Source organism: Neoarius graeffei, chromosome 12, assembly GCF_027579695.1.
Source record: "Neoarius graeffei isolate fNeoGra1 chromosome 12, fNeoGra1.pri, whole genome shotgun sequence".
Classification (NCBI taxonomy): Eukaryota; Metazoa; Chordata; class Actinopteri; order Siluriformes; family Ariidae; genus Neoarius; species Neoarius graeffei.
In genome coordinates this window covers 64,966,446-64,980,072 of record NC_083580.1, presented here as the reverse complement: position 1 = coordinate 64,980,072, position 13,627 = coordinate 64,966,446, and the positions used below count along the sequence as shown (strand labels likewise).

At 39.5% G+C, this 13,627-nt stretch overlaps 1 protein-coding gene across 2 annotated transcripts; it reads left to right on the top strand.

The window, feature by feature from the left end:
- rhogb (ras homolog family member Gb) lies at positions 1 to 8,660 on the top strand. 2 transcript variants are annotated; one of them, XM_060936241.1, is made up of 2 exons: positions 1 to 128; positions 6,535 to 8,660. In XM_060936241.1, exon 2 carries the CDS (start codon positions 6,581 to 6,583, stop codon positions 7,154 to 7,156), a length of 576 nt encoding a protein of 191 aa, XP_060792224.1. In that variant the 5' UTR covers positions 1 to 128; positions 6,535 to 6,580; the 3' UTR covers positions 7,157 to 8,660. The 2 variants fall into 2 exon arrangements, with proteins under 2 accessions (XP_060792224.1, XP_060792223.1); XM_060936240.1 differs by having other exon boundaries at positions 6,532 to 8,660.
- The last annotated feature ends 4,967 nt before the right edge of the window (positions 8,661 to 13,627 follow it).

The window sequence follows — 13,627 nt, the reverse complement described above, 5'->3', positions numbered from 1 at the left end:
TCGGCGCGCGCTCACTTCCTACATAGTTGAATAAGTAGCTGAGAGAAGTGCGCGTGCTGCTTGCAGACGGATCCGCTCGGTGCTCGCGCTGCTGGGATTAACGAGCTGAAAGAAGCGGAGTATGTTCGGTAAGAGTCGAGACGCCTTTCTTTACTGTGGCAGGGAAATGTTTCCGCTAGCTTGTGGACGGAGTGTGGCAGCTTGTCGGTCATGTCTGAGCTTGTTTTTGTTTTCTCTTTCCTCCGGGCGTTGACTTCAGGCAGCCAGTTTATCAGGGCACACGGTCGCGCGCTCAAACCCTGGGCTACATGTACCGTAATACTTCTACATGTCGGACTGCTTTGCTCTTTCAGTCTCGAGTTGTGGAGTCGTTCGTGTTGGGACTGTAGAGACAGAACCCGGTGCCACTCCCAGGCCCTAATCACCTCTTCACTGTCTGAAGAACAACAACCAAAAAAAAAAGGGTACTCAGCTGCACTCCCATGTGCAACACTGGAGTGGTACCATCAACATTACACAGGCCTACTGAGTACCTTTAGTAGCCTAAAAAGAACTTGAGGAACATAATTAGGATCATTGACTCTAAAAACTACACCACATACACCTTCCCAGGTAAACATAATCTAAGGGTTGTTTTATAATCAGGGTACGCAAGCTAAAAATCACATTTAACACTTATTATCTTCAATATCAAAAGGCTTGACTAAATAAACTTGGTTGTTTATTGTAGCCCTGTGATAGCTGCAAAAAAAACCTTGGTGATAACGTTATTTTTGGTGAATGTCATATTTAGCAAAATTACTCGTGTCATTTAGAAAAAGTGCTTTTTTTTTTGCTTTTTTTTTTTTTTTACCACAGGTAGCTCCAAAAGGGATGGAATTGGAAACATGGTTAAGTTTTAATGTTGAATGCCAGTAAGTTTTCAGACTATTTTGATCAAATTTAGTATGTAATTGTGTCACAAAAATGTCCTCTCCGAGACAGCTAATTTTTCAATATCAGGAAGAATAGCATATATATATCTAAAATGATTTATTTTCATCCTAAAATGTGGTCAAGATATTGGGATGCAAATATTAGACACAACTAACACAAAGCTGGCGGCACGGTGGTGTAGTGGTTAGCGCTGTCGCCTCACAGCAAGAAGGTCCTGGGTTCGAGCCCCGGGGCCGGCGAAGGCCTTTCTGTGTGGAGTTTGCATGTTCTCCCCGTGTCCGCGTGGGTTTCCTCCGGGTGCTCCGGTTTCCCCCACAGTCCAAAGACATGCAGGTTAGGTTAACTGGTGACTCTAAATTGACCGTAGGTGTGAATGTGAGTGTGAATGGTTGTCTGTGTCTATGTGTCAGCCCTGTGATGACCTGGCGACTTGTCCAGGGTGTACCCCGCCTTTCGCCTATAGTCAGCTGGGATAGGCTCCAGCTTGCCTGCGACCCTGTAGAAGGATAAAGCGGCTAGAGATAATGACATGAGAACACAAAGCTTACAGCCTTATATTTAAAAGCACTATGGAAGTAGTGGATTCTGAATTAAAAAAAAAAAAAGTCCTCTCCGAGAATCACTTCATTTGTTTCTCCCAGCTTATAGCAGATTACACAAAACTACCATGCACACACGTCTCAAAATTACCTGAAATCTGTTCTTTAACTTGTCCTTCACTTAAAAACTGCTACAAGAACCAGTTTGAATCAATTTGAATTTTGGACCCCTGTGACAAACTTTGTACCCTGATTGTAAAACAACCCATACAGTAAATGTATTATTGGTGGTACTTTTTTTTTTTTTTTGTTCCTTATTTCAAAAAGACTATGCTCAATCATACACCTTGTGTATCTTTTGACCTATAAAGGTGCATGTTGAATTAAGGTCCTATTATGCATCCTAAATCTTATTTTAAATATATTGACATATCAAAGGTACAAAAGATAAGCAGGAAGAAATGGTACAGTTTAGTACCCTTTTTACTGAGGATGTACAGTATGGTGTCTGATTCCAGATCACTACTTGGGGAATGACGACGACGACTACTACTACTAATAATGATGATGAGGAGGAGGAAGTAACTAATCTCAGTGAATGGCTTGGAACCGGAGAGACATTAAAAGTTCATATCAAATACAAGATCTTTATAAAATCCACTATTTTAATTAGATCACTAGCCAAAACGTACACATTTGGACTCTGAGAAACAAAGATAATACCACTGTTCTTTTCCGTATTTTTTTTTTTTTTTTTTTTTGGGTGCTACGATGAAATGTCTGTCTTTTGTACCTCCAGAGTGTGTATTTTACTTGGGAAGGGGCAAGCAGGAGTCCCTTTAGTTAACTTTTTTTTTTTAAGTAATGCTACTGGAAAGATTCAACAGTGGTTGGGCTGTTAAATTGTTTTAAAGGTATAATGTGTTCATGTTTCCAGTGTTAAAGTTACGGATGAAGACAAAGTACAGTTTAGTACCTACACTATTAGAAATAGGGGTACAGTAGGAGTCCATTTCTGTCCCTCAAGGTACAATATAGATGTGCATCCACTCTAGGGCTCATTATTGAACCTCAGGTTAACTGTGTTTACCTTTTTAGGGCCAAAAAGGAACATGTATGCTCCCAAGCACTGTATAAAGGGTACAAATAAGTACCCTAAAGGGTACTGCCCCAGTACCCCTAAAGATACAGTAATGTACTTTTTATTTTCTGAGAGTGGATGGATATAGAATGAATGATTGATTGATTTTATACAAATTCAGGTTTGTGTTTTGTATCTCTGCTGTTTATCGACGGGTTCAGTTTTGGATTGAATGAAAAACGTTGCAAGAAAAGAGACAGAGATAAGATTGTGGCTTTTGCTTTAGGAAAAGTGGAACTGTGTGTAGAGTGACATCCTCATCCTATAAGCTGCAAGAGGTTTTTGTGTGTCTATCAGTATCATAGCTTTGTAAAGTCCATTCATCGGCACACACCATTCACTTCCCTGATCTGGAGCATATCAATTATTCAAATATGTTTTACATTAACGATAGTCTGCTTCTTCCCATCACATGCAACACGTTCAGCTGCAGTTTGACTGGCTGTGCTTCGTTCAGCTGTAAAGAGGACGTTTTGTTAAAAAAAAAAAGTTTTGGGTTTTTTTTTTTTTTTTTTGCTCAGCAGTCTGCAACACCCTGCTGCTGCTGATACTAAGTGAGAGTTCCTTATTAATCCTTCCTCTTACTGTATACCCTGTCTTAACCTTAAAAGTTCAGTAATTACAAAAAAGGCAGAATAACTGAAAGCAGAGCTTCGTGACGTGACAAATTGAGACACTGTTAAGAGTAAGATGTTGTCGTAATAAGCTATTTGTACACTTAATAGTTCGTTTAAGGTTAAGCAAGAGAACTCGTACATACGTAATCGGTTGCTGTAGTTTCAGTAATAAGTTTTATGACTTTGATGCAGATCAGTGTTTTGTGTTTTATAGAGCTTCCTAATGGATGTGCTAGCTATAGAAGTTTTTACAGTACAGTAATAAGCCCAAACATACCCTAACTCCATCCAAGCTGTATAAAACATATCAGCTGGATTAAGGAAATAGTTTCCATAAACCATTCCTGCAAACTCAGCAAGTAGGTTTTGTGAAGAACTGCGAGCATATTGCATTTTTAACCAGACACTTCCACTTTTTTTTTTTCTTCTTTTCTCAAGCAATCTCAGCTTGATTTTAGTTCTCTTTTTTTCTTTTTAGGCCAACAAGTTTCAGTGCACAGACTAAATTTAACCCATCCAGAACGTTTACATGACTACAGTAACGTTTACACACTTGTTTTAAGCTGGTTCATTTTCTCAACTGATTTTGGTTGTAGTTGAACAGACGTTTTGGGCAATTCCGTTTGTTCACAGCAAGGCGTTCTTGATTTCTCGCTTCTCTCTTGTTTAGAAATCTTGCTAACATGCAGTGTTGCAGCACGTTTTTGAAGCAGGCATTGTCTCAATTCTGACACCATCAGCAATGTTTCCTGTTGCTAATCAAGGCAAGTTGTTCAGCTTAAAACATGCCACCAATTGACCACACCCAGGTTTCTGTAATCAGCAAAATAAAAGCCAGAGATCTTAAAACTAACATGGGAAGTTGTAATTGTTGTGAATTGCATTTGTAATTTGTATTTAATCACCGTTTTTGCACCTTCGCACCTCCACATCTCGCATTATCACTCTTGCCGGCCAGTCAGTTGTCTCAGACCAGAGAATGACAGCAGGACACAGGAAGGGGGTTCCGCCTCAGTGTGTGTTTTTTTTTTTTTTTTTTTTTTGCTACGTTCTTGGCTTACTAACATCATTAGCTAACGCCTTAAAGCAGAGAGGGCTGGGATCTAAATCGTTCACCCCCACCCCACCAATCCCTGGAGATTGGGCAGAGACGGTCTTGCTTCATTATCCTGTGGTAAATTATCTGCTGGACTCTGAACTAGTATGAAAGAATAAAACAAAACTGTGAAAAGGAAGACTGAGGAATTTTCACCTTGCGTCTTGAGTGTTCGTGTCTCCTTTTAAAGTTGAATAGTAAAAGGAATAAAAATAAACAACAAAAAAAAACTCAATGCAGAAGTTGAAGACAAAGTGGTTTTAGAAATCGTGAGATGGATAAACCACAGAAGAGCCGAGCATGTCGTATTCATGACTGTTGAGTAATTAGAGTCCCTTTTTAACAGTCCGTAGTGGACGTACTGTATCCTTACCGCTTTTACCCGATTATACTTCCAGCAAACGTCGCAATGCTGCCGAATTCTCAAATCCGATTAGTTGGAAGGTGTTGATTACTTTTCTATAACGGCAGCTCTGAGAGTAGTTCTGGCTGCAAGGTTTGTATTAATGCATTCGTTCTAACGCGTTCGCATTTCTATTGTAACAGCATACACAGAAACTTGTATGGTGGATTTATTGTTTTCGGTGAAATGTTTAGTGTTTTTGAAAGGCGTCTCCAGTGTTAGCACTTTTGAGGTAAAGTTATAATTTTTTTTTTTTTTACACATGGGGGGAGTCTTCAGGAATTAGGTTTTGAGATTGCTCTCTAACATGGCGCACTTAATTTTTGTTGTATTAAGTTCAAAAGAGAGGAAAAAAAAGTGAGGCTGGAGAGGGAAGGGCTGTTTGTGGTTGCTGTAACGTACAGTACCAGTGAAAAGTTTGTACACCCCTACTCATTCATGGGTGTTTCTGTATTTTCTACAGAAACACTACATTGTAGAACAATACTGAAGACATCAAAGCTATGAAATAACATCTGGAATTGTGTGGTAAACAAAGGGTAAAAAAAACCAAACAAACCACCTGTTTCATATTTCAAAGTAGCCAGCATTTACCTTGATAACGCTTTGCACCCTATTAGCATTATCTTCACCAGCTTCATGAGGGAGTCACCTGGAATGCTTTTCAGTTAACAGCTGTGTTTCGTTAAATGTTAGTGCATGTGTTTGAGATCAAACAGTAAATGTTAAATAATAAACATACAGTAAATAGTCCTTTTCCTCAAGTGTAGTAATCCATACATCAAGAACTGCTCAAGTAAAGAGAAAACGTCCATCATTACTTTAAGACATGAAGTAACTTTTTTTAATTAATAAAAAAAAAGAAAAACCATTGAATTGGAAGGTGTCCAAACTTTTGACTGGTACTGTATATTGCTAACTCGTATGTTGTATTGTTCTACAATGTAGAAAATAGTCCAAATACAGAAAACCCTTTTTTGAATGAGTAGGGGTGTACAAACTTTTGACTGGTACAATATAGCAAAGTATTTTAAAAGCTTATGGACCGAGATCAACAGCTGCCACTAAGTTTCCATTATGAGTTCACAGGTTATAGGTTCTCTTCTTAGTGCAGGGAAACATTGACATTTTTGCCCATCGTTTTATATATAATAGTTATTCCACGAAATCAAGTCGTACACGAGCTGATGAGGCGCCTAGCACTGAGTTGGCTATAAGCCATGTATGATGAGATTGAGTGAGTGGAATAACTTTTATCCACATTCATTGGATTTTGAGAAACGGAGCATTTTTATTCTTTTTTTTTTTTTTTTTTGCAAAGTCGATAAATAAAAACTTTATACAAAACATCCGACAAAATCACTTCCGCTTAGAATGTAAACAAAGCGATGAAATGACCGTAGCAATTTGTGAAATGCGATAATTATTGAAAAATAAAGATGTTCTTGCCATCAAATGTTTTTATTCCATGTTTTATTACTTTTGTATTTTGAGGGGGGTTCAAGTAGTTTTTATTTCATCCTCAGTTGGTTCACCAACATGTGCTGCCATTTTTGTTTTTCCTCTACTCACGGTATATGAGCTGATGGCCTAGTAGCAGAGTAGCCAATCAGAGCATGCGATTGCTCATATCCAGTGAATGTGGATAGAATAAACAAACGTATAATTATGCACACCCACACCATAGTATATTTTCATAGGTTCATTTTCCTTCAGTTCAACCTTTTAACCACTTCATAGTCTGTGTTCTTGTTCATGGCAGGATGTTCTTGGTTACATGTTGTGTGTGTCTTTCTCAGGAGATTGCTGAAGTAGATCCGGTAGATCTGAGTGCTCCATCCATCCAGCATGCAGAGCATCAAGTGTGTGGTTGTGGGAGATGGTGCAGTGGGGAAAACCTGCCTGCTCATCTCTTACACCACTGGCGCTTTCCCCAAAGAGTACATCCCCACTGTGTTCGACAACTACAGCTCTCAAGTGAGTGTGGACGGCCGGACAATCAGCCTCAACCTGTGGGACACGGCGGGGCAAGAGGAATACGACCGGCTGCGCACGCTGTCTTACCCCCAGACCAACGTGTTTGTCATCTGCTTCTCCATCTCCAGCCCACCCTCCTATGAGAACGTCAAGCATAAGTGGCATCCTGAGGTGACGCACCACTGCCCCAACGTGCCTATCCTCCTTGTGGGCACCAAGAGCGACCTGCGCAACGACCCTGAGGTGCAGAAGAAGCTGAAGGATCAGAACCAGGCGCCCATAACGGTGCAGCAGGGCCAAGCGCTCGCCCGCCACATCCATGCGGTCAAGTACATGGAGTGCTCGGCGCTCAGCCAGGACGGCATCAAGGACGTGTTCGCCGAGGCTGTTCGCGCTTTCCTCAACCCTCAGCCTGCTTCGCCCAAAAGACACTGCGTGCTCCTCTGAAAATGAAAACCTGAGAAATCTGCCGAGAGTTTGATAATATTATAATAAGAAATGTATAAAGAGAAGAGAATCAGTCTTTTGGAAACAGATTGCAGTTGGAGTCAGGAGTCAGTTGGCTGGTGCTTGTTATTTACAGGCTGTGAAAATGGTAATTAATACTGTACACCACGGACAAACGGACAGGGAACGAGCACGTCAGTCAAATTTGAAGGACGTTCAAAAGCGCGCTTTTTTGGGGGGGGGGCATTCTTAATCACATAATGATATTTTTGAGCACGGAGGACACATGATTGTGGATTTTATGACCTCTTCTTCAAAGGTTCATGCCTCATTTGAAAGAAATTTACACAGTTTTCCCTTCACCACAAGTGTAGTAACGTCATGGCATGTCACGATGACGATTTCATCTGACGATTAATCGTCTTTTGTTAACCTTCTACCACTCGTAAGATTAGCAGCAGTGTAATTATGAACGTATACAGCAAAGATATATTTCTGACTATAAAAAATCCAGAAGGAAAACACAGCGCACGCACACAAATAAAACTATCATTAAATCCACAAATGCACTATAACAATTATGTGAATAATGATGTACTAGTATATACTAATGTACTAAATCTTTTATATATCGACAGCATGTTTGTGCTAAATCTACTAAATAATGTTAATTATGAATAGTTTAAATCTTAATGCGTTTAACTGGGTGATTTAATGTATGTGCATTTATATCTCAAATAATCCTAATTAGCATGAATAATTAGTGATTATGAAGTTAGTAAGGTATAAAACAGGACATGGCATGCTGTTGTAATAATGAATGACGGGTTAATTGCTTTCCTCTAACAGCATGTCATGAAATGTCTTATTCCTCTTATACCAAGAGATTTTTTTTTTTTTTAATCAAAGAGCGACATGTGATACTTGCTATTATTATATACATGCTTTCTCTCTCTGTTAATAAGACGACACCTTTTAAGCTTGCCATGTTACCGAGAACGCGGAAAGAGCTAACGCGTCTGTCCTGAAATGTTTCCTGTGACAGAAACTGTAAAATTAAAGCTTTACCTTTTGACGGTTTTAAAGTGCTGACACTGGAGACTCCTTCCAGAAATACTAAATAAACATCTCCTTGATTACACATCTTAAAAAAAAAAAAAACAACAAAAACTACATAGATCGTCTGCTATACAAGGCTGTGTAAGTTGATACTAGAGAAAATATAGCATTAAGAATAGAATTAATTTAATACAAACCTTATTAAACAAAATTAATCAACACCTTCTGACCAATCAGAATTGAGCATTCAGTATTAGATACGGTTAAACAGGGATTTATTCTATACACATTTGCTGGATATGAGCAGTCACATGCTGTGATTGGCTACTCTGCTACTAGGCTATCAGTTCATATACCGTGAATAGAGAAAACCAAAATGGCGGTGCACGTTGCTGAAGCAACCGAGTACAAAATAAAAACTCTACTCGGGGAAAACCCCCCCCCCCCCCCCCCCCAAAAAAAAATTTAATGGTAATGTGTATGTGTATATATATATATATATATATATATAAATTTTCAATAATTATAGCATTTTTCACAAATTGCTCCTGTCATTTCGCCGCTTTGTTTACATTCTAAGCGGAAATGATTGTCAGACATTTTGTGTTAAGTTTTTTTTTTATTTATTGAATTTGCAAAAAAAAAAAAATGCTCTTAAAATCCAGTGAATGTGGACAGAATAAGAGTTATTCCACTCAATTTCGTCGTACGTTGCTTATAACCAACTCGGTGCTATGCGCCTCATCGACTATCAGCTCATGTACGACTCGATTTTGTTGAATAACTGTTAATCGTTTCACTGTAAAAAAAAAAAAAAAAAAAGAAACCTATTCTGAATGAAACGGACATCTAATACTTCACAAAACGCATTAGCATGTCATGGCTGATGGCCTACATTTGAAGTAAAGGGAAAATTGTGTGAATATGACTTTTGGTGATTGTGTCATTGAAAGTACTTTCAATAATGATGCATTTGTGAAATCAGGGGCTTGAGATTACAGGTTATTGTAGTGCATATATATAAAAAAAACAATGCCTTTAAATATCTCAAGGTGCTTATAGAGTCTCTAGCTACGGTCATTTGGCTTCTTGTGCCGGAAGAGTGTAGATATAAGCACGGTCTGTGTGCGCGCGTGTCTGCATCAGCAGCTGCAAGCGTTGCAGTGCAGGGAAACCTCAGTTCTGCATCGGCCACACTACTTCCCCATTACTTCGATTTGACTGGGGGAAACAAACATCTTGGCAGTCTATTCAGGAAGCAAAGGCTCCAGTAGACGTCACACACTCCATTCCCGTTTACTGTTTCCCAGCAGAACAGGGTGGGGCTTCGGTGGGAAGCAGCTCGAATTAGAAAACCTGCCCCAATCAGCACTTGATGACTGAACCGGAATCAGCTTGCAATATTTTTTCTGTCACGATTTATTGAATATTATTAAAACCACACTCATGGTGGTTAAGTTATACTTCAAGATAAGATAAATCTTTAAGATAGGCGCTTCGAAAAACTCTCATGCTGTCAACAAATTTTATATATATATTTTTTTTTACTCATAAGAATGGAACACAGAAAATTACTTAGAAATGATTATTTACATGGGAAACCCAGTTTGCCATCAGGCCGGTTTCTCAATCGTGGACTTGCCTTTAGAAATAAACACCACAAATAACCTGAGTCAGTCAGAAAGCTTTCAGTTCCCATGAGTCCCAGGGGAAATATAAATGAATCAGCAAGCCTTGACGCTAGAACACACATTCAGCTTCATCAGGTTACTGACCGTCCTTTACGTACACGGCCGTCCTTCAGCTTTACAGCACATCAAGTGACGGACAAGGCTTGTTGGAAGAACAACTTCTTATCTGTGTCCGTTGATTACAGATCAGTCCAAACGAGGCCCAAATCCTGACACAGATGCCTTTTAAGATTTGACTTGTTTGATTAAAAGCTGAATCTGCATCAGGATGAGTGCTTGAGGTTCGCAGTTCAAAGCAAGTCAAGCTCTGAGTTTAGGCTCCATGAGCTGAAACGGCATGACACGCACCCTACTTCTGCTCATGATTTCAAATGCATTCGCTAAACAATGTTACTGAGCTTTTTGTTTCTTTACTTGTTACGCATTTTTTCCTCATATTTCCAACTTTTTTATATGCCATTGTGATGTTTCTCAAGGTACCATGTTCATCTGGTGGTAGTGGGGGGGATTAATTTCAAAAGTAACAGTCCATGGTGTCAAAAAGAGTTGAATTCAATACAGAAACATTTTATAATATCTAATTACATTTGAATATGTTTTAAAATGAAATCTCAAATCCAGTAGAACTAGGTCTGTAGGTGGCACAACAAACTGCTTCTGAATTTCAGGACGCAGGAGTTCAGTGTCGTCGTGTTGCAGATAAACGACAAGAAAAGCTTTTCTTTTGTCTTTTCCCCAGTCCCGGAGCAGAGCGAGCACGGCGTTTTGCGCTGATCCACAGGAAGTAATCTTCCTCCTGGAAACAGTAGAGCTGAGGAAGGCTTTAGATTTCCTCACACTTCCCCTCGAGCCCGTCTGCTCTTCACAACAGCCCCCTGCGTCTGCCTCCGTCTTTTTGACACCAGTCTTATTAGACCAAAGAATACTAATGCAGTGTCTCTCCAACCTTGAAATCAACCTGAATGTAAAAATGTTTAACAGTTTGTAATTTATTTTCCTAAATTCTTGATGATGAATTTGTTTAAAAGATATTTTTATGCAAATAAACACAGCTTCCATCTCATGTGTTTTTGAAATTAAAGCAGTCTCTTCTTACAATTTTTAGTCCTGATAATCTTAATTTCTGCATAATTGAGGCTTATCTCTTTGAAAGCTATTGAATACAGACAAATTGATCAAATACTTCTATATTTTCTGTGTTAAAATGTTAAATATTTTCTGCCAAGGAAAAAAGACAATCTTAAATTTTAATAAAAGTCCGGAAAATTATTAAAAATTGGATTTTGCATCATCTCATCTCATTATCCCTAGCCGCTTTGCCCTGTTCTACAGGGTCGCAGGCAAGCTGGAGCCTATCCCAACTGACTACGGGCGAAAGGCGGGGTACACCCTGGACAAGTCGCCAGGTCATCACAGGGCTGACACATAGACACAGACAACCATTCACACTCACATTCACACCTACGCTCAATTTAGAGTCACCAGTTAACCTAACCTGCATGTCTTTAGACTGTGGGGGAAACCGGAGCACCCGGAGGAAACCCACGCAGACATGGGGAGAACATGCAAACTCCGCACAGAAAGGCCCTCGCCGGCCACGGGGCTCGAACCCGGACCTTCTTGCTGTGAGGCGACAGCGCTAACCACTACACCACCGTGCCGCCCGGATTTTGCATCATCTAACTAAAAATCATGAAAGTAAGAAATAATAATTACATTTGCCCATGTTCAAGTCTTCTACTTTTGCTAGTGCCTGACCAGTGGCTTGGAGATACACACACGAGAGAGAGAATATTACACGGTGGCACAAAGATATGAAGTTTATCTTTCAGTGGTGACTATAAAATGCGTGAGATTTTTCAACACGAGAAGATAAACTCCATATCTTTGCACCACTGTGTAATGTTCTTTATATTCTATAGACACATCCACAAAAATAATATGCAAGTTTATCAAAAGAATTTTAATTTTGAACCGGTTCACCGTTTTGACGAGCGTCTAGTCAGCGGGAAAACACCGCGAGTGACGTCATTGGAGTGAAATATTGGGAATTATTATACATAAATAACGTGTTCTATTCCCTTCTAGTGGGTTTCATTCATTTGGTTTGATAGCATGCAGTATTGTTAGCATATCGCTTATCCTATATGTATTACATCACTCTACCCAATGGAGAATGAGCGTTGAATATGGTTTACAATATTGCATGGTTGTCAAGACAACATGACGTCACACATCGGAGACATAAAACTTCCGCGCTAGTGAGCAACTGGGACAGTTTGTAAACAAACATGGCCGCCAGGTTCGCTTTGTTAAATACAGAAGATTTTGAGAGACTTTTGAAAGAGAAAGACGTGTTGAACACCCGAAAGGAATATGTATAATAATAATGGCTTTTTTCATGGTATATCAGATATATTCCATTCAGCTACTCGTCTTCGACTCGTTCAATATCATGCTAGCTGAATGGAATATACCTGATATACAACTCAACGCCAGCCAATATTACTTAAATGTCACTCAGATCCATGAAGTTTTTCAACACGAAAAGATGAACTTCATATCTTCAAGCCAACATGTGATTTTCTTTTTATTATATAAACACATTCACAAGCAAAGTATCCATCCATCCATCCATCCATCAACTGTAGCCACTTTATCCTGTTCTACAGGGTCGCGGGCAAGATGGAGCCTATCCCAGCTGACTATGGGTGAGAGGCGGGGTACACCCTGGACAAGTCGCCAGGTCATCACAGGGCTGACACGTAGACACAACCATTCACACCTACGGTCAATTTAGAGCCACCAATTAGCCTAACCTGCATGTCTTTGGGGGAAACCGGAGCACCCGGAGGAAACCCATGGGGAGAACACGCAAACTTCACACGGAAAAGCCCTCGCCGGCCACTGGGCTCAAACTCAGGACCTTCTTGCTGTGAGGCGACAGTGCTAACCACTACACCACTGTGCCGTCCCCAAAAAGTACCCAAATTTATCAAAACAATTAATCGATTTCCTCATGAGTGACCTAGATTTATGTCAGTTTTGGTTCTCCATGTCCCGGATGTAGCTCGTATGAAAAATATGAGTGGCATATTTCCCAGTAAAACACTACGCGCCAGATGGTGTTGATTAATTTTATACAACAGCAGCTCTGGCATTAGTTCTGGCTGCAAGGCAAAGCACAGCTTTATATTAATGCATGTATGATAATCTAATACATTTTTTGTTTCCATAGTAACAACCTACATAGGGATTTGTAAGGCTCTCATTATAATTGTTGATATGGTGAAGTTTTATTTCAGAGCCTTTTATTCAGCGTTAATGGAAGGAGTCTCCAGTGAGTGGTTTGTAACCTTAGAGATGAAGCTGTTGTGTTACACTTTCCAACGTGCTAAAGCCTTTAGATAGAAAACTTTCTCTGTAACATGAAACAACCGTTATAACAGGAACTAACTATTCATAGATGTGCCAAGACAATAGACATAACTATAAATGGGTAAAAGTATGATGTGTCTTTATTTAATGAATATCAGAAAGTGTTAGCATTGGCAAAGTTATCAGCCCCCCCAAAAAAAAAAAAAACGGGTGCAAGTGGTTTTTTGTAGTTGTAGGTCTCAATGTGTCGTCTTGGGTCCTTAGCATGTTTGTCATCATGACCATAATAATAACAACCCGCTGTATTTAAAAAATAATAATAATAAATAAAAACCACTTTGTG

Coding starts and splice junctions, on each gene's coding strand:
- rhogb (XM_060936241.1), top strand. CDS start 6,581: ATGCAGAGCATCAAGTGTGTGGTTGTGGGAGATGGTGCAGTGGGGAAA.